At 42.4% G+C, this 22,028-nt stretch overlaps 1 protein-coding gene across 1 annotated transcript in view; it reads left to right on the forward strand.

Annotated features, from left to right (window-relative positions):
- Positions 1–11,549, forward strand: part of HLTF (helicase like transcription factor) — a 147,415-nt gene extending 135,866 nt beyond the window's left edge. The window contains exon 24 of the mRNA XM_081087453.1: positions 11,014–11,549. Coding sequence (XP_080943579.1) covers positions 11,014–11,166 — 153 coding nt within the window. The 3' untranslated portion in view covers positions 11,167–11,549. The remainder of the gene's footprint in view (positions 1–11,013) is intronic.
- The last annotated feature ends 10,479 nt before the right edge of the window (positions 11,550–22,028 follow it).

The following is a 22,028-nucleotide window of genomic DNA, read 5'->3' on the forward strand; positions in this document are numbered from 1 at the left end:
GATTATTTAAAATTTAAAAATAAATATACACATTTGTATATGTATTTAAAAAATTTTATTTAAATCTTTATTATTGAGAGTATTATAGATGCCCCTCTTTTTCCCCTCCACCCAGTTCCCGCCCCGCCCCAGGTGTTTGCCACCCTATTGTCTATGTCAGTGGTTGGCAAACTCATTAGTCAACAGAGCCTTATATCAACAGTACAATGATTGAAATTTCTTTTCAGAGCCAAATTTTTTAAACTTAAACTATATAGGTAGGTACATTGTTATTAACTTAATTAGGGTACTCCTAAACTGGCCTTTGCTAAAAACGTCCTCAATCTAATTGAGGTACGTTCGCTGAGGTCAACCCCTTCCAACTCTTCCATCCACACTTGTCTTGTATACTTGTTTCGTCTATCTCCTTTCGTTCATCCTCTATATATGTCCACACCCACTTCTTCTAATGCCACTTCTTCAAAATAGACTCGCCCAGGCTGAAAACCGACTTCTGCACATGGGCCACGAAATTTCAATTACACTGTATATGGGTGCCTGCACGTGGTATTTTGTGGAAGAGCCACAATCAAAGGGCCAAAGAGCCGCATGTGGCTTGCGAGCCTCGGTTTGCTGACCACTAATCTATGTCCATAGGTAATGCATATATGCATATAAGATCTTTGTTTAATCTCTTTCCACCCCCCACACTCTTCCCTCTGAAAATCATCATTCTATTCCATTTCCATGCCTCTGATTCTATTTTATTCACCAGTTTATTCTGTTCATTAGATTTCTTATTTATTTTGATGTTTAGATTCAATTGTTGATAGAAATGTATTTATTGCCATTTTATTGTTCATATTTTCCTTCTTCCTCCTCTTCCTCCTCTTCCTCCTCCTCCTCCTCCTTCTCCTCCTCTTTTTCCTTCTCTTCTTAAAGAATACCCTTCAACATTTCATGTAATACTGGTTTGGTGGTGATGAACTCCTTTAGCTTTTTCTTATCTGTGAAGCCCTTTATCTGACCTTCAATTCTAAATGATAGCTTTTTTTCTTAAATCTTTATTGTTCAGATTATTACAGTCGTTCCTCTTTTTTCCCCCATAGCTCCCCTCCACTCGGTTCCCACCCCACTCTCTACCTTTGCCCCTCCCCCTCCACTGTCCTCATCCATAGGTGTACGATTTTTGTCCAGTCTCTTCCTGCACCCCCATACCCCTTTCCCCCTGAGAATTGTCAGTCCACTCCCTTTCTATGCCCCTGATTCTATTATACTTTAGAACCAGTTTATTCTGTTCATCAGATTTTTTATTTACTTGATTTTTAGATTCACTTGTTGATAGATATGTATTTGTTGTTCATAATTTTTATCTTTACCTTTTTCTTCTTCTTCCACTTCTTAAAGAATATCTTTTAGCATTTCATATAATACTGGTTTGGTGGTGATGAACTCCTTTAGCTTTTTCTTATCTGTGAAGCTCTTTATCTGACCTTCAATTCTGAATGATAGCTTTGCTGGGTAAAGTAATCATGGTTGTAGGTTCTTGGTATTCATCACTTTGAATATTTCTTGCCACTCCCTTCTGGCCTGCAAAGTTTCTGTTTAAAAATCAGCTGACAGTCATATGGGTACTCCCTTGTAGGTAACTGACTGTCTTTCTCTTGCTGCTTTTAAGATTCTCTCTTTGTCTTTTGCTCTTGGCATTTTAATTATGATGTGTCTTGGTGTGGTCCTCTTTGGATTCCTTTTGTTTGGGGTTCTGTGTGCTTTCTGGACTTGTAAGTCTATTTCTTTCACCAGGTAGGGGAAGTTTTCTGTCATTATTTCCTCAAATAGGTTTTCAGTATCGTGGTCTCTGTCTTCTTCTGGCACCCCCATAATTCGGATGTTGGTACGCTTGAAGTTGTCCCAGAAGCTCCTTACACTATCTTCGTATTTTTGGGTTCTTTTTGCTTTTTGCTTTTCCTTTTGGGTGTTTTTTACTTCTTCGTACTTCAAATCTTTGACTTGATTCTTGGGACCCTCTAGTCTGCTGTTGAATCTCTGTATAATATACTTTATTTCAGTCAGTGTATGCTTAATTTCTAGTGGGTCCTTTTTCATATCCTCAAGAGTCTCACTGGACTTATTGAGGGTCTTACTAAATTTAGCCACGGTTTCTAGAAAATTCTTGAAAAACCTTATAACTGTGGTTTTGAACTCTATATCCAGGAGTTTGCTTTCCTCCATTTCTGTCATTTGTGACCCGTTTCTTTGTCTCCGCATTTTGGCTGCTTCCCTGTGTTGATAGAGTGGCTTTCTGTGCTAGGTGTCCTATAGGGCCCAGTGGCTCAGCCTCCCCAATTACCTGAGGTGGACACTCTTGGTGCACCCCTTTGTGGGCTTTGTGCACAGTCTTGTTGTAGTTAAGCCTTCATTGTTGTAGGTATCACTGGGAGGAATTGACCTCCAGGCCAATTGGCTATGAGAATCAGCTGTGTCTACGGTGGGAGAACTTCTGTGCTGGAGACACCCTTCTGGGGCAAGACTTACTTCAGTGGGGCTTTGGTGCTCACTGAGTCTGGCCCCTGAGTGTGTCCCTTATGGATCTGAGGAGTTGTAATCTGGATGGTCCCACTCTGACCACTGGGTACACTGTCTCTTGGATCTCTAAGGAGGTGCTAATTTAGCCTCTGCCTGAGGCTACCCAGCAGGAGCTATGGAGAGATCTGCAGATTCCTCTTCTTTGTTTGGGATTTGGAGGTGCCCAGATGAGGCCCAGCTGTGAAGCAATGCAAGCTGCTGTGGGGCCTTGGGCCTTCTTTTGGATGTTCTGGGTCTCTCTGATCCAGCTGCAGTTTGTTAGGTAATTTTAGATTGCAAAGGGCCAGGCCATTCATATGCAAAAGCCTCTGCGCACAGCTTGGGTGGGACAGGGTCTCAGGGAGTCAACAGGGTGGAGCAAACAGCTATGGCTGATCCTCAGTCCTGCCCTAAGAGGCCCCCGGTCTCAGTGTCCTGGTAATCGCTGCAAGCACCTCTGAGAGAAAGCCGCCCTCGAGTTCCGCCCAATGCCAGACAGTCCAGTTTCTCCCCATATGATTCTGGGTCCCCAGAGACTCACCCAGAACTGGAGTTCAGGGCTGTTGGGAGCTTGTGCCTCCCTCCCGATTGAAAAAGACAACCGTGTCCTCAGTTGACAGCCCTTTCCCCACGTCTCCGTACCTCTGCACTTTACTTCCACACCTCCTCTGAACCTCAGTGTGCTTTTCTCTTTCTTTGTAATTGTAGAATTTCCACTCAGCCAGCCTTCCTGTGGTTCTGGATGATGTCCGTTTTGTCTTTTAGTTGTATTTCTGAAGTGGTTGTGCGAGGCAGCAATTTCAGGTGTTTACCTATGCCACCATCTTGGTTTCTCCCCCTAAATGATAGCTTTGTTGGGTAAAGTAATCTTGGGTGTAGGTCTGTTCTATCCATCACTTTGAATATTTCTTGCCACTCCCTTCTGGCCTGCATAGTTTCTGTTGAGAAATCAGCTGACAGTTGTATGGGTGCTCCTTGTAGGTAACTAACTGCTTTTCTCTTGCTGCTTTTAAGATTCTTTGTCTTTAACCTTTGGCATTTTAATTATGATGTGTCTTGGTGTGTTCCTTTTTGGGTTCCTCTTGTTTGGGACTCTGTGCTTCCTGTCTATGTCCATAAGTAATATGTATATTCATATAAGACCTGGAAGTCGATTTCTTTCACCAGGTAGGGGAAGTTTTCTCTCATTATTTCTTAAAATAGGTTTTCAATCTCTTACTCTCTCTCTTCTCCTTCTGCATCCCCATAATGCGACTGTTGGTTGGCTTGAAGTTGTCGCAGAGACTCCTTACACTGTCTTCATATTTTTGTATTCTTTTCTCTTTTTGCTCTTCTGATTGTGTGTTTTTTGCTTCCTCAAATTTTGAATCATTGATTTGATTCTCGGAATTCTCTACTCTACTGTTGAATTCCTGTAAATTATTTATTATTTTAGTTAATGTATGCTTAATTTCTGACTGATTGTTTTCTATCTTTGGCATTCTCATGAAGATCCTTGAATAATCTTTTTTTTTAAAATTATTTTATATGTATTTTATTGAGTTTTTACAGAGAGGAAAGGAGAGAGATAGAGAGTTAGAAACATCGATGAGAGAGAAACATCGATCAGCTGCCTCCTGCACATCTCCTACTGGGGATGTGCCCGCAACCCAGGTACATGCCCTTGACCGGAATCGAACCTGGGACCTTTCAGTCCACAGGCCGACGCTCTATCCACTGAGCCAAACTGGTTTCAGCCCTTGAATAATCTTATATCTGTGGTTTTGAACTCTGTATCCATTAGTTTGCTTTCTTCCATTTCTTTCATTTGTGACATGTTTCTTTGTCTCTGCATTTTTGCCAGTTCCCTGTGTTTGTTTCTATGTATTGGGTAGAGCTGCTGTGTCTCCTGGAGTTGGTAGAGTGGCCTTGTGTAGAGGTATCCTGCAGGGCTCAGTGGCTCAGCCTCCCAGTCTCCTGAGCTGGGCACTCTAGGTGCATCCCTTTGTGGGTTGTGTGCAGAGTCTTGTCGTAGTTGAGACTTGATTGCTGTTGGCGTCACTGGGAGGAATTGACCTCCAGGCCAGTTGGTTGTGAGGACCAGTTGCAACTACAGTGGAAGAGCTGCTGTGCATGATAAAACCCTATGGAGCAGGACTTGCGTCAGTGGGGCTATGGTGCTCACTCAGTCTGCCCTTGAGTGTGTTGATTGTGGATGTGTAGAGCTGTAATCTGGTATGGTCTGAAGCTGTCCACCAGGTATACTGGCTCTGGGGTCTGCAGGAAGGTGCAAAGTCAGCCATTGCTTGGGGCCATCTGGCAGGAGCAGCAGAGAGATATGCAGACTCCTCCTATTTGTATTGGATTTGGAAGTGCCCAGGTGAGACCCAGCTTTGAACCAAGGCAGGCTGATGCTGGTGACAGTGCCGGGTCATGGGCCTTTTACTGATAGGTATGGGCCATGCTGACACCAGCTGCAGCTTGTCTGAAAGATTTTAGGAAAGCCTGAAGCCTAAACCAGGACAGAACATTCATATGTAAAGGCTGCTGCAAACAGCTTGGGTGGAGCTGCAAATTGGATGGGGTGCGGTCTCAGTGAATCACCAGGGCAGAGCAAACACATGTGCTCTAGGTTTGTGGGGACTCCGGGATATGGTTGCCAAGCCAATCACCCCTGGGACAGGGGAGGTCTAGGCATAGGAACAATGACCCCTGAAAGCCATCTTCGAGTTCCTGCCCCATGCCAGACCCTCCCCATATGCTTTTGGGTCCCTCAACGCTTCCTGGCACTGGAGCTCAGAGGAAGCAAATCTGCGTAAATTTGTACCTGGCTCTTTAAGAGGGACACCTGTGTCTCTGGCAGCCTCCATGTCCCCCTGCTACAATTCCAACTGGTTTTTATAGCCCGAAGTTACGGGGACTTTTCTTCCCAGCTCTGGGGCCCTGGGTGGGGGTCTGGTGTGGGGCTGGGACCTCTTGCTCCTCACAGCAGCCTCTGCAGAGACGATCTCCCTCTGGTTTAGAAATATACTATATAAAAACTGTCAAAATATACTATATAAGACCATAGTAATTGTACCAGTAATATTATCCCAGGAATAGGATAAAAAGAGATCAATGGCCCTAGCTGGTTTGTTACTTTGTTATTCAAGTTTTCATAGTATCTCTGCTGAGTATTTTCATATATCTTGTAAGTACTCAGCTTTTTCATATTTCAAATATGAAACATTTTTAGCCCAGGCGAAAAATGAATATCACTTTTATTCTCTTCAGAGGAAACCACCACCAATGGTTTAACATATGCTATTCAAATCCCTTTCTCTATATTTACATACCTTCATACTTGACGTATACCTCTAGGGTAGGAGCCAGATGAAGGAGGGCACAAGGTGGGGAAATGGGGGGCATCTGTAATACTCTCAACAATAAAAATAAATTAAAAAATTTTTCTGGGATCATACTTTATTATTTTGCAACATGCTATCTTCCCCCTTAACAGTATATATTGGACACTTTCATATATGTACATTTAGATCAAACCTATTCTTTTGTTTTCTGTTGTGGTAAGATATACATAATGTAGTATTTAAAATAATAAAAAGTATTTTTTTAAAAATATATTTTATTGATTTTTTACAGAGAGGAAGGGAGAGGGATAGATAGTTAGAAACATAGATCAGAGAGAAACATCAATCAGCTGCCTCCTGCACATCCCCTACTGGGGATGTGCCCGCAACCAAGGTACTTGCCCTTGACTGGAATCGAACCTGGGACCTTTCAGTCTGCAGGCCGACGCTCTATCCGCGGAGCCAAACTGGTTAGGGCAATAAAAAGTATTTTTAAGTGTGTAATTCAGTGGTAGTGAGTATATTCACATTATTGTTGCAGTCATAATCACCATCCATCTTCAGAACTTTTTCATCTCACACTGAGACTATACCCATTAAACCTAACTCATGATTCCTTCCTAGTCCCCCCCTGGCAACCACCCTTCTACTTCCTGTCTCTGAATTTGACTACTCTACAAACCCATTCTTTTTAATGCCTACATATAGATACATCATAATTTCTTTAACCAGTCCCATTTATTTGCTAATAAAAACAGTGCCATAATGAGCATTATATTACATGCATCTGTGCATATATACAAATATTTCTTCAAGCTACGTTAAGAAATAGAATTATGGATTTATTATTTTTATTAGATAACTTTCATGTTGTTTTCAAAGTAGACTTTATGATATGAGAATTATGTAAATTTATTCTTATGTGATGGTCAAAAAAGTACCTTTGAATTTGCATTTACCTAAGACCTTGAGGATATTTCACATATCTGTTGTTTGTTAATATTTTTTTCTGGGACTTGCTTGTTTATATCTTTTGCCTAGTTTTCAAAAAGTACAAATACAATTTTATAGTATAAAAAAATCTCTTCATACATTCTGATTTAAATGTTTTGTTATATATATTGAACATGATTTATCCCAGGCTTTTGCTTATCTTTGAACTTTATGTGTGTTTTTTTGTCATGAGAAAGTCTTAACATTTTTATGATTAAAACATGTCAGCCTCTTTCTTTTTATCTTCCAGATTTTAAGGACTTAATTAGAACAGAAGGCTTTATTTTCAAATTTTAAAACTGAATCTCTTAACATTTACCTCTGATTTGTTTGAAATATTGTTCTTTATTTATGATTAATGATATGATTCTAATTTTATTCTTTTTTCAAATGAAGACCCATTTGCTCCATTATCATTTATTTTGAAAAGCCCATCCTTTTTTTTCTTTTGATTTGAAATTTCACTTTTATCATACATACTACATGGGTCTCTTGTGGACTCTCTTCTGTTCCACTGATATCTCTCTCTCTCTTTCTCTCTCTCTCTCTCTCTCTCTCTCTCTCTCTCTCTCTCTCTCTCTCTCTTTTTCCCCCCCATTGATTTCAGAGAGGAAGGGAGAGGGAGAGAGGGGTAGAAATATCAATGATGAGAGAGAATCATCAATTGGCTGCCTCCTGCACGTCCCCCCTATTGGGGATCGAGCCTGCAACCCAGGCATGTGCCCTTGACCAGAATCGAAACTGAGACCCTTCAGTCTGCAGGCTGATGCTCTATCCACTGAGCCAAACCAGCTTGGGCCATTGATCTTTTTATCCTATTGCTGGGACAATATTACTGGTATAATTACTATGGTTTTATACAGTGCTAGTGACCCGGTGTACGATATTTGTGCATAGGGGTGTGGGGGCATTCCCTCAGCTCAGCCTGCACCCTCTCCAATCGGACATCCCTCATGCAATCTGGAACCACTGGCTCCTAACCACTCACCTACCTGCCTGCCTGATTGCCCCTAACCAGCGGTTCTTAACCTGTGGGTCGTGACCATCGGAAAAGACATATCGCATATCAGATATTTACATTACGATTCATAACAGTAGCAAAATTACAGTTATGAAGTAGCAACGAAAATAATTTTATGGTTGGGGGTCACCACAACATGAGGAACTGTATTAAAGGGTCGCGGCATTAGGAAGGTTGAGAACCACTGACCCCTCTGCCTGCCTGCCTGACTGATCACCCCTAACTGCCTCTGCCCCCCTGGTTGCCTCCAACTGCCCTCCCCTGCTGGCCTGATCTCGCCCCCAACTGCCCTCCCCTGCTGGCCTGATCTCGCCCCCAACTGCCCTCCCCTGCTGGCCTGATCTTGCCCCCAACGGCCCTCCCCTGCCGCCCTGATCTTGATCCCAACTGTCCTCCATGCTGGCCTGATCTCTCCCCGAACTATCTCTGCCTTGGCCCCCACCACCATGGCTTTGTACAGAAGGAAGTCAGTCGTCCGGAAGATGGCTAGTTGACCCAGTCTAATTAGCATATTACCCTTTTATTAGTATAGATAGATTATATCGGATAGGATTGCTTAAATGGGGGGAAAAGCCTTTTTCAGCAGGAGGAGATGCTCTTGGAAGACAAAAATACATAATCCCTATCTCTGGACTGATAGCCAGCCATATGCACTAAACTGCAAAACCGGTCATTAAAAAATTGAACTGCTTTCTTACACCTTATACCAGGGGTGGGCAAACTTTTTGACTCGAGGGCCACAATGGGTTCTTAAACTGTACCAGAGGGCTGGAACAAAACCATGGATGGAGTGTTTGCGTGAACTAATATAAATTCAAAGTAAACATCATTACATAAAAGGGTACGATCTTTTTTTTTTTTACTTTTATTCATTTCAAATGGGCCGGATCCGGCCCGCGGGCCGTAGTTTGCCCACGGCTGCCTTATACCAAACAGCTGTTGCCCTTAAAACCCCTCTTCAGCCCCCACCTTAGGTTCTGCCATCACAGTTCACCCAGATTAGGTTCTGATTGGTCGATTTCTATGCCAGTCAGCGTCAAAAGCTCCGCTTCCTAGGCAGCCATTGGCTCCTTGCACTTCACCCAGATTTTGTTCTGATTGGTCAGTTTCTATGCCAGTCAGCATTTCCAGGCCTATCTCGGGTCTAATCAGAGAGGTGGGGCTGATCAGCAGCCACCCCAGGCTGCTGGCAAGCTGGCTGAACTTCTGACCTCTTGAAGAGAGAGAGAGAGAGAGAGGCGTAGCTGCTGGCAAGGCCCAGAGAGAGAGGCAAGGGCTGATCAGCAGCTGCCACAGAGGCTGCGGATCAGACCCTGCTTCTCTCTCTGGGCCTCACCAGCACCCACAGCAGCTGCTGATCAGCCCCGCTTCTCTCTCTCTCTCCAAGAGGTCAGCAGTTCAGCCCACTCACCTATTCCCGCCCACCCGAGCCTGCTGCGTGCACAGCCCGGCATTCAGTCATCCCTTTGGTCGTTTTGGATGTTACAGATCCTGACTCTTTATATAAATAGGTATTTTGACAGATAGTGGGGCAAAGTGCTCACATTATCCTTCATTGTGAATATTTTATTGGTTATTACTATTACTCCTAAATTGCACTTTGGGTTTAGGTTACCAAATCTCATTTAAGAAATCTTGTTTGGGATTTATTGAATTTATGATTAATTTGATAACTTGATAACTATCTTTTTAATAAGAGCGTTCCTATACAGGAACTTAGGTAGTATCTCCTAAGTACATTCACATCATTAAATTTTTTTTATGTATCTCAGTACATAACAACTTTAGTTATTACAGTAACCAGAACCTCTAATAGTGTTGGACAGCAGTAGTGATAGTAACAATTTTTGACTTGTTTCTGTCTCTGTTGGAAATGCTTTTGTTTTATATGAAATATGTTGTTTTGGGGAAGTTTCTAGTAGATGCCCTTAATGTGGTTGAGGACATTTATTTCTAGGTAAATGTGGATTTTCTTTTATCAGGAATAAATGTTGAATTTTATCAAGTGTTTCTTAAGCATCTGTTGAGATATTCACTTTTCTTTAATTTTTTTCATGTTATGAATTATACCAGATAAAGGCTTATTCTTGCATTTCTGAGAAAATATCATTTAGCTTTTAAAATATAATGATACATTTATTTTTGCTATTATTCCACTTACAGAGCTGCCTTTAAAGTTTGTTTTTTTTGTGTGTGCTGTCTTATTTGATGGTGGGGTTTTTAGATGTAACATATCTTTATGGCCATATTTTTTGTATCAGAAAACAATATTGAGTGATAAGGGAATGCAATCTCATCTCTAGTTATTATATTACTAAAGGCCCGTTGCATGAAGAGATTCATGCAATAGGCCTTCCCTTCCCCTGGCTGCCAGCACTGGTTTTCCTCTGGCACCTGGGACCCAGGCCTTTGCTCCGGCTGGGGCCTTCAGTCTTCACTCCTCCACTTCGCACCTACCTATGCAAATTAACCGCCATCTTTGTTGGGTTAATTTGCATACTCTCCTGATTGGCTGGTAAGCGGAGCTGAGGGACGGTCAATTTACATGTTTGTCTATTATTAGGTAAGATGTTCTGAATATGCTCACTGTATAGTCAGGTAAAAGGTGTAACTAAATAGTTTCTAATAGGTTATTATTGACCTGTTGTTTTTTTAAATCCTCACCTGAGGATATTTTTCCATTGATTTTTAGAGAGAGTAGACGAGAGAGAGGGAAAGACAGAGAGAAATATTGATGTGAGAGAAACACATGGATTGGTTGCTTCCTGCACAGCCTGACCAGGGCCTGGGCTGGGAAGGAAGGAGCCTGCAATCAGGGTATGTGCCTTTGACCCAATTGAACCTGGGTCCCTTCGGTCTGCAGGCTGACACTTTATCCATTGAGCCAAATTGTCTAAGGCTTATTGACCATTTTTGAAAGCTACACAATACTACAAGAATGTAGATCTATATTTTCATATTCTCAAGTTTTCATTTCTTTATATTAAATTTATTGGGGTGACATTGGTTAACATGAACATATAGGTTTCAGGTGTGGGTTTCTATGTTATAAGATCTGTATGTTAAAGATTTTAAATATTGTGACCTAACAAATACTTAACCAATTTACCTTTTTCTTTTCCTTTAAAGTTTATTGTGAAGGACTCTGTTGAAGAAAATATGCTGAAAATACAAAATACAAAGAGAGAACTTGCAGCTGGAGCCTTTGGAACAAAAAAAACAAATTCCAGTGAAGTGAAACAAGCTAAAATTAATGAAATCAAAACTTTAATTGATTTATAATTTGTGGGATTTTGGTAAGATTGGTTTGATCAGATATATAGTTGTTTTAGAAATGAGAAAAATACAGTTTTAGAAATGAGATCTCGTGAATATATCTTCTAGAAGGGGCATGTTTTTTTGTCAGTGAAGTAGTATTACTGATACATAATCTCTTCTATATATAAACCTATATTTTAATGATATTTCAAATAGCAGTAAGTTCTGTTATATACTGTGGCCTAAAAGAATTTTTTTGAGAAATAAAGTTACTTTGTTATTCAAGTTTTCATAGTATCTCTGCTGAGTATTTTCATATATCTTGCAAGTACTCAGCTTTTTCATATTTCAAATAAGGTAAAACCTTTTATACTTTTGACCAAATAAAGAGTTATTTTCTATGTTGGACACATTTGGTTTTCCATCAATCCTCCTGTTTGTGATGCAATGGATTCAACAGTCCTTGTAAGCTATTCATATATACACAGTCTATAGAAAAGATTGGTTTTATTGGACTTTCAAAGACAATATTTGCATTCCAGAACCAAACCTTAAAATGAGAGACCAAAGTCCAAGTTAGTAATTTACTTATAATTTTTTTTTTTACAGTTTCATTGAGATATAATTCATATAAGTGATTTGCAATTTTATGTTCATGAAAAAGATTAGGGACTGTGTTAGAGTACTGTGTTCTCCATTTTAGTCAGGTACTATTCATTGCTTAAATGTAACTTGATGTGTTAGTGTGTAAATATGGTCTGTGGGGGGTGAAAGGGAGCAAATTCTACCCAATTTGATTTAAATTATGGAATTGCTGAATAGATATTTCTATATATAGATAACTTTTATTTATGTAGGTTTTTTAAAAAAATAACTTTATACATTTTTATAATTCTGAAGACTACTATATGTGAGAGGTATAATACCTAGATGGAAGTTGGACTGGATGATCTCCAAAATAATTTTGACTCTTAAAGACATCTTAGTCCTGAAAGGAAAAATGTCTTTGTTATTGTGTTTAGAATCAGAATTTGTGTTTGGACCTTCAGTAATTCATTCTTCCATCTATCTACAGAATTTATCATCTTTCTGTTACTTTTCTATTATTCAAACTCATAGTAGTTGCCATAGAATTCTAGATGATTCTTTGAATCACATTTAAAATACATAAGCTATAATTCAGCAATCAGATTAGGCAATCAGTGTTGGTTTTCCCTTAAGGGAAACTTTTTCTTTTTTAATTCAAAGAAAGAAGAGATTAATTACTGTAATAGGAGAAGCTTTATGTTTGATGATCCAGACTAGAGAACATCTTATATTTTACTTGTAGTGTTAGAAAGATAGGAAAGATAGGAAATTGAGGCAATGTTGTGTTCTGGGGCACACATCTAAGGTTTATGCTAAATCTATTAACAGCTAAGTCCTCTCTTTCCTGTGTCCTGTCTCTTGCTTCAAGGAAACAGTGGGTTAGATTGCAAGAATTTTTCCAGTTTCTTTTCTCTTTGGCAGTAGGTGAGGTAGGAATGATGAAAAGGATCAGCAGACCTTTCTACAGGGACAAGAGTGGACAGGGACACTAGCATTAAGGAGCAATGGGGAAGTTCTTTACATTATGGGACTAGCATTACACAAAAAAATGGGTGGATCAAAATCTCATCAAATACAGTAAGTGGATTCTCTATATACCAGTTCTTCAGAGAGAGTAAATATAAAAGGAGTCGACAAAAAAACAATACAGCCTAACTCTTCTGGCTTACAAAAGTAAAGTCTTGCAAGCTCACTATAGAGGTGAAGACTGCTTGCTTCTTTACCCATACATTTACATACTTGTGTTTTTAAAACACATTCATAATAAATTTGGCGAGTCATTTAAAAATACCTTTCTGTTTTTGTATATTCTATTAAATGGTGTTACGTAAAAAACAAGTTTAATCCATCCTAAGAAAATATATAAACCACTGGAATGAAAACTTCACATTATGCTATGTTGTTAATTGTTTCATTATTATGTAGAATAATAGCTTTAGAAGTATCGTGAAGGCATTGTATTCCCACTTGTGGTTCAAACTGAATTTTGTTTTAAATCTAAAATCAATAAAAGTTTTAAAAATTTATTCGCTTCCTCAGTGCCATAATTTTAATGACTTTTTCTTTAAAGAAACTTTAATCTTTCATAAATATCACACTTCTATGAAGATGTCTATATTACTATATTAGTTGAGTTTCTTGCTTAGAAATCAGTGTATATAATTTTTTACTTTATGTTAAATGTATTGATATTCAAAAATATTGGTTCTAATTATTTTTTTACTTATGATAATACCTATGTATAGTGGTGTTACTAAATAATACACACTGAATTATAGATTTTGCTCTATTACAGCTCTAGGATTGGAAATAGTTAATCAAGAAAATGATCTTCTGTTTATTATCAGTGAGTACTAATGAAATTATCCTCCAACAGTGTCTGTTTTCTGTTAGGGGACACCAAAGACATTGGTATATTTTTTTTTTTATTTATCATACTTGCCACAGTTCTATTCATTGGGATTTGGAAGATTCACCAAAATTATGAAGACAATTTTATGTTTGGCTCCTTAAAAAGAACTCAGATGTTTAACCTTAAGTTTTTAAGTATATTAACTTTAAAATATTTGCAAAATATGTAATATAACAACTTACCCTCAGTTAATTCATTATTGAGTATATAGTAACATTTCTTACATGTTCTACATTGTGGATTTGGTACCTAGTTTGTGTGGTACTTCTGAATAAAAAAGCTAAAAATACTAGTAGCTATGAAGGACTGCTTCCCTGCCGTCTTTCCAGTGGCCTGGAAACCTATAAGCAGGCATAATGTTTTCTTTCATGTTGATATATTTGCACTTATTGTGTAGTAATGAGGGGGAGCAGTCTTCTATAGAAAGCCATGATAATTTATTCCTTTTATATATATTTACTCCTTTTGTGTGATTTCTTATTCCCAATCAGATCTTTTAATGGTAAAAATGGGATATTTTTTTCTCTCTCTTCTCCCTACTCAACCTTCCTGATCAAGAATGGTCTGACAAATTTAAAACCATTTCTACTTTTAAATTTATAAATTAATTTCCATATGAAAATATAACTTTAATAACATATATAATTTAATGTCTGTGGCACAGGCCACCTCCATTAACTTGAACCAGGTATCCAAAACTTTATACTAACTAGGCTGCCCTGGGACCTCCACATTTTGAGCAGATGTCAAAGTGACTTATTAAGCTGGTGGATGAAACAGATTCTAGGGCATATCTTGGCACATTTGAAACCCAGTCTAGACTATTTTAAGAGGGTATTCAATGTGATCAGAAGTGATATTAAGAGTCATCAAAGAGGTATATTGTTAAATATGTGTTCTATTTCCTAGAGCAGAGATAATGGTCTAATGTCTTAGGAAGGTTTTCATTAAGTCTGCTGTCTTTTTAGCATTATAGTTTATTAAAAATAAAGGCAGATAAAGTTAACCAGGACACAGCTTCCTGAATCCACTAATTTACCCCTTTTGTTAAGGGAGGGAAGGGTTATTCCCTAATGGTACATTGTAGGTTTAAAAAAAAGTTTTGCACTGGTAACAACAGTTGATAAAGAAAAGGTAAATTAAATATTTCATGAGAAATGGTCTACTGCAGGAGTCTTTTAAAAGACGCTTCCCTCCCTTAACAAAAGGGGTAAATTAGTGGATTCAGGAAGCTGTGTCCTGGTTAACTTTATCTGCCTTTATTTTTAATAAACTATAATGCTAAAAAGACAGCAGACTTAATGAAAACCTTCCTAAGACATTAGACCATTATCTCTGCTCTAGGAAATAGAACACATATTTAACAATATACCTCTTTGATGACTCTTAATATCACTTCTGATCACATTGAATACCCTCTTAAAATAGTCTAGACTGGGTTTCAAATGTGCCAAGATATGCCCTAGAATCTGTTTCATCCACCAGCTTAATAAGTCACTTTGACATCTGCTCAAAATGTGGAGGTCCCAGGGCAGCCTAGTTAGTATAAAGTTTTGGATACCTGGTTCAAGTTAATGGAGGTGGCCTGTGCCACAGACATTAAATTATATATGTTATTAAAGTTATACATACACACACACACACACACACACACACACACACACACACACACACACTAGAGTCCTGGTGCACAAAAATTTGTGCACTGGCAGTGGGGAGGGGGGTATCCCTCAGCCCGGCCTGTGCCCTCTCACAGTCTGGGACCCCTCGGGAGATAATGACCTGCTGGCTTAGGCCCACTCCCTGGTGGCAGAGGGCAGGCCCAATCCCTAGGTGCAGCCCCTGGTCGGGCTCAGAGCAGGGATGATTGGGGAGTTGGGGCACTGCCCCCTGTCATGCACAGAGCACGGCGGATCGGGAGGTTGCGATGCCACCCTCAGTCATGTTTAGGGTAGGGATGATTGGGGGGTTGGGGCGCCGCCCCGTCACACTCAAGGCAGGGTCGATAGGGAGGTTGCAGCGCCACCCCGTCACACACAGAGCAGGGCCCATCAGGGGGGTTGGGGTTCTGTACCCTGTCACACACAGAGCAGGGCCAATGAAGGGGTTGGGGAGCTCCCCCCTGTCACTCACAGAGCAGGGCCGATCAGGGGGTTGGGGCACCGCCCTCTATCACCCACAGAGCAGGGCCGATAAGGGGGTTGGGGCGCCGCCACTGTCACACTCAGGGCAGGGCCGATAGGGAGGTTATGGCTCTACCCCATCACACACAGAGCAGGGCCCACGGGGGGGAGTTGGGGCGCCGCACCCTGTCATACACAGAGCTGCAGGACGATCAGGGGGTTTGATCGCTGCACCCTGTCACACTGCTCCAGGGGCCAGGAGGCCTCGCTGCTCCACTGATTCCGGTGCTGGGAGGCATATTACTCTTTTACTATATAGGATAGAGGCCTGGTGCACGGGTGGGGGCCAGCTGGTTTGCCCTGAAGGGTGTCCTGGATCAGGGTGGGGGTCCCCACTGGGGTGCCTGGCCAGCCTGGATGAGAGGATGATGGCTGTTTGCAGCTGGTCACACCCCCTTCAGGGTGGGGGTCCCCACTGGGGTGCCTGGCCAGTCTGGGTGAGGGGCTGAGGGCCGTTTTCAGGCTGGCGGGTGACTGAAGCTCCCAACTGCTCCTTTTTTTCTTTTTCTTTTTTTTATTCTGGGCCAGCTTTAGCTCTGAGGCTTGGCTCCAGCTCTGAGGCCTCGGCTGCTGAAAGCAGGTATCTGGTTTGTTTGGGTTCTATAATTGTAACACTGTTGCAGTCCTGCTCACTCCAGCTCTGAGATCCCGGCTGGCTGAAAGCAGGGATCTGCGTTTGTTCTATAATTGAAACAATGTTGCGGTCCTGCTGGCTGAAGCCCGGCTGGCTGAAAGCAGGTTTCTGGGGTTTTGTTTAGCTTCTATATTTGTAACAATGTTTCTTTTTTTTTTAATATATTTTATTGATTTCCACAGAGTGGAAGGGAGAGGGATAGAGAGTTAGAAACATCGATGAGAGAGAAACATCGATCAGCTGCCTCCTGCACACCCCACACTGGGGATGTGCCCGCAACCAAGGTACATGCCCTTGACTGGAATCGAACCTGGGACCTTTCAGCCCACAGGCTGATGCTCTATCCACTGAGCCAAACCAGTCAGGGCTGTAACAATGTTTCTTAAACTGCAAGCTCAGAGGCCGGCAAGGCAGGCGGGGAACGTTAGCTTCCTCAATCACTGAAGCAAGCAAGCCTCCTGTTCGCTTCAAGCTGCCTGGCTGCCGGCCGCCATCTTGGTTGGCAGTTAATTTGCATATCACCCTGATTAGCCAATGGGAAGGGTAGCGGAGGTACGGCTAATTACCATGTTTCTCTATTATTAGATAGGATTGTTGTAGTTGATTTCAGAACGGGAGAGGGAGAGAGAGATAGAAATATAAGTGATGGCAGAAAATCATTGATCAGCTGCCTCCTGCACGCCCTACACTGAGAGGTGAGCCCACAACCTGGAAATTGCCCTGACTGGGAATTGAACCGGGACCTCCTAGTTCACATAAGTCAATGCTCAACCACTGAGCCACACTGGCCAGGCTAGTGCAGGAGTTTTTTGTGCCTTGCAGATATTAGTGTAAAGAGAATTAAGATAAACATCCACGTTCATTGTCTGTAAATTAAAGACCTTGATGAAACATGGAGGTGATCTCTAGACATGGATCTGATCTTTGTGTAGGCATACTTGTCTTACAGCAAAAGGATATTATGTCTACCATTGTTCATAAGGATAAAAAAATAAGAATACATCTACAAATGTATGTTGTAATCTGAGTTATTATTGCCTTTTTACACATCTTACTAAGTAACTCTTGGTATTTTAGGCTCCCTGGAAATGATTTTGCAGTATAATTAATTATACAGTTTTGCATGGAAAAGTTAATATTTCATCTTAATGAAAGTGAATCCTTGGTAGATCACGGGAGGAAAAGAAATGTTGGCCTAGTTCAGTGACTTTCCAGCCTCATAACTTAGCACTTTTAGGCACATTATGCTTTCTTCTATGATAAACTTGTTATCCTTTCTGATTTCAAAGGTAACAGCCTTGACTTACTACTTAAAATAAGAAATTATATAAACTTTTTCACTGTAGTTTTATGCTATGTAAAAAATAGGGAACAAAAGGTAGTAAGTAAATATAAAGATTAGTACTGAATAATAGGTTTGATCCCCTCTATTTGCTTTGATATCGTTTATCAAACATAAAAAAGGCTTTTAATCTTGTGATCTCTTCTGATTCAGATGGAGAGTTCCAAAATACACGTAATTATTCAAATTGCATATTAGATGGCCACAACAGTAAGGCAGTATTAGTTGCCTGAAGATTAGGTTTCTGTTCATCTCAACTGGGATCCAGAGCCAAAAGGGTTCTGACCAGCTTACATACTAGCCTTCAGTAAATCTATGTACTTGACTCAGTAGAAAAGGACTAGCCTTCATTCAAAGGCCAGATTATTAAACATTTGACTCTTCCTATTTTTGTCCTAGGCAAACAGTAGTGAGAAATGGTAAATAATAGACTGGACATCATGAAAGAAACCTCAAAAAAAGTGAACACAGAATAAGTACATGAAAAGAGTGAGCTTCTTAGTATAGACATTAAGGAGCCCTTACCCCTATAAGGATGTGTTGACCCTGAGCACATCACGATATCATAGCATAGTCGTACAATTGGAGCTTTGCCTCTTCTGGTACAATACAGCAACTGAAAACAGGATAATTCTGTGAAGGTGTGTAAGATACAAAGGGTTACACAGTGAATTGTCAATTGACGTTGTTGATGGGTTCTGTGACTTTAAGCAAATGACGTGTGACAAGCAATTTTACCATAGGCTGATATACACAAGAGTTAGGGTCCTACAACGTCTCACCATTTTGTAATGAAACTATCTGCTATACGTTGTGAAGCTGAATCATGTCTAAGCCAAAACTTACAACTTAATTTCTACCCATGAATTTTCTTATCCATTTACTTTTATAACTAGTGGCCTGGTGCACAGATTCGAGCACATTGAAAGGAAATTAGAAGAAATATTTTAATATCATTATTCACCCTTTCTCTATAATAGATGTGTAAATCAAATTCACAATCGATAATGACAGATCGAAGCACAAGCATGTGATTGGTGCCAGCTAGAGCTTTATATGTATCGTGCATGCGCTAGTCAACTTAGCCTTTTATATGTATAGAATAAACCTGCTTAATTAGACCTGCTTTCTGAGGTAGCTAAACTTTTTCCAGCCCAATGAAGCACCCTAACTTCACTTTCAGGTAACTGTCAGCCACACAGCAGTAAATATCAACATGAAGCAGATTATTATTATAGATCATGCAGGGAGAACAAAGGGTAAAATATTTAACTGCAGCATGTTTGACTATATTTTGAGAAAACCTGAAGTCATTTTCAAGGTCCACCATTTCTTCTTTTCAGTCGGGTAAAGTTTCTAAGCTTTCTAAATCTCCATTTTCCGGTTAATGAAAAGAAAATAGGATTCCACTGAGTCGCCTATCTATCTACTCCAGGACTTCTGTGAGGATCAAATGAGATGATGCACGGGAAAACACTTCACAGATATTTGGTTAAAGTGTGAAATGTTTGCACCTGGATATAAAGCAAGTCGCGTTCCTGGGCTGAAGAAACTGTAAGGAGGCTAGTTGTCGCTAGGGAGAGGAAGCCGGGTGTTGCTACGTGATGTTATTACCTGGCACCCACAGTGACCAGTTCCGGGCTGGGCGGGGCTGTGGGCCACATTTTGCGCCATGGGGTCTTGGCAGCGTTGGCTGCAATTTGGTGGGCTGTTGCTCCGGGGTGGTGGCAGGCCTGTGTCCCACTTGGGGGAAGCCGAGTTACTTTGTGGGCACCAGGTCCATGGTGCCAGTGCGCGTCACGGCCGCTCCTGCATTGAGCATCTGCCCCCTGGTGGTCAGTGCGCATCATAGTGACCAGACAGTTGGACACTTAGCATATTAGCCTTTTATATATATATAAAAGTGGCCTGGTGCAGGAAATTTGTGCAAGGGGGGGTGTCCCTCAGCCCGGACTGCACCCACTGCAATCTGGGACCCCTTGGGGATGTCCAACTGCCTGTTTAGGCCCAATGTGGGATCGGGCCTAAACCGGCAGTCAAACATCCCTCTCCCAGTCCAGGACCACTGGCTCCTAACGGCTCACCTGCCTGCCTGCCTGCCTGACTGCCCCAAACACTCTGCCTGCCAGCCTGATTGCCCCAACTGCTCCCCTTTCCAGCCTAATCTCCAACTGCCCCCTCTGCTGGCCTAATCGCCCCCAACTTTCCCCCCTGCTGGCCTTCTTGCCAACTGGCCCCACCCCCCCCACCCCCGCTGGCCTGCTTGCCCCCAACTGCCCCCATGTCTGCCTAATCACCCCCAACTACCCCCAAAGCTGACCTGATCTCGCCCCCAACTGCCCCCCCTGCCAGCCTGATCTTGCCCCCACCTGCCCCCCCTACCGGCTTGCTTGTCCCAAACTGCCCCCCCTGCTGGCCTAATCACCCTCAACTGGCCCCCCCTGCCAGCCTGCTTGCTCCCAACTGGCCACCCTGCCATTCTGCTCACCCCCAACTGCCCCCGCTGCCGGCCTGCTCACCCCCAACTGGCCCCCCTGCCGGCCTGCTCACCCCCAACTGCCCCCCTGCCAGCCTGCTCACCGCCAACTTCCCTCCACCCCACCCGCCAGCCTGCTCATCCCCAACTGCCAGCCTGCTCGCCCCAACTGTGCCCCCTGCCAGCCTGATCACCCCTAACCTGCCTCTGCCTCAGCCCCGCCACCATGGCTTTGTCCGAAAGGACGTCCAGAAGGCCTCCCAGTCTAATTAGCATATTACCCTTTTATTAGTATAGATAGATTTCAGGCAGCCTATTTAAGAAAGCCTAATAAAAGGCTTTGTAAAAGGTATTTTCCAAGTCCCATTTCAAGGTTACTGTCCTTACCTAAATAGCTAGTAAAAGGAAAGCTTTTCCATTATTACATTGTATTACTCCCCAGATTTCTGGCATTTGTATTTCTGGTTTTATACAGAGATCTCTGATCTCACTGTCTGTTTTGACCATATGTTTGTTTAATCCAGAGCTTTACTAGCTTTGGAATTTGGAACGTCTTACAGATCTTTCTTAGTCTCTGATCATCTGCAAAATGAGAACAGTGTATATACATCATAGGATTGATAGCATTGAGGTGTAAATAACTAATTAATACTGCCTTTTTCTCTTTTTCCTTTCTTACTGGTTGTTTTTACTCAAAGGAGATTGAATTTTCCTATTTGAAATTCAGAGAAATCAGTTATCAAATAATGTACCCAAATATAAAAGATTGTGATCCATTTTTGTATCTACACCAATAAAAGAGAAAAATGGTAATTGGCGTACGGCGATACCTTTTTCATTGGCTAATCAGGGCTATATGCAAATTAACTGCCAACTAAGATTGGCAGTTAACTGCCAACAAGATGGCGGCTAATTTGCATATGTAGGCACAATGCAGGGAGGCGAAAGGGAAAGCAGGAAGAAGCCCCCTGCCACTGACAGTGATCGGAAACCCAGGGGGGAGCTAAGAGCTGGGGGGCAGGGCAAAGGCGGCCCTGGGGCTGCCTTTGCCCTGCCCCCCAGCCATGATCGGAGAATCAGGCGCCTTTGCCGCCCTGGCCAGTGATAGCAGGAAGTAGGGGTGGAGCCAGCGATGGGAGCTGGGCACGGTCGAAGCTGGCAGTCCCAGGAGCTAGGGGTCCCTTGCCTGGGCCTAATGCGAAGCCCACAGTCGCGGTGCCCCCCGCTGCCACTGCAGGTCCCCGCTGCCTGGGCCGGACGCCTAGGCCAGAGGCGTTAGGCCTGGGCAGGGGCGGAGCCTGCAACCGCGGGGAGCTGGGGGTCCCCTGCCCAGGCCTGACACCTCTGCCGGAGGCCTCAGGCCTGGTCAAGGGGCCGATCCGGTGATTGGTGATCGGAGGGTGATGAGGGTCAACTCCTCTGGCTGAGGCATCAGGCCTGGGTGGGGGGCAGAGCCGGGGATTGGGGGGATATGATGGTCCCCTTGCCCAGGCCTGAAGCCTGGGTCAGAGGCGTCAGGCTTGGGCGGGGGGTGGAGCAAGCGATCAGAGGGAGATGGGGGTCCCCTGCCCAGGCATGATTCCTGGGCCAGAGGCCTCAGGCCTGGGCGGGGGCCAGAGCCAGTGATCGGGGGGAGATGGAGGTCCCCTGTCCAAGCCTGACACCTCTGGCGGAGGCGTCAGGCCTGGGCAAGGGGCCAATCAGGCGATCGGAGGGTGATGGGGGTCAACGCCTGAGGGCTCCCAGTATGT

The sequence above is a fragment of the Myotis nattereri genome (genome assembly GCF_964212035.1).
Source record: "Myotis nattereri genome assembly, chromosome: 3".
Taxonomy (NCBI): Eukaryota; Metazoa; Chordata; class Mammalia; order Chiroptera; family Vespertilionidae; genus Myotis; species Myotis nattereri.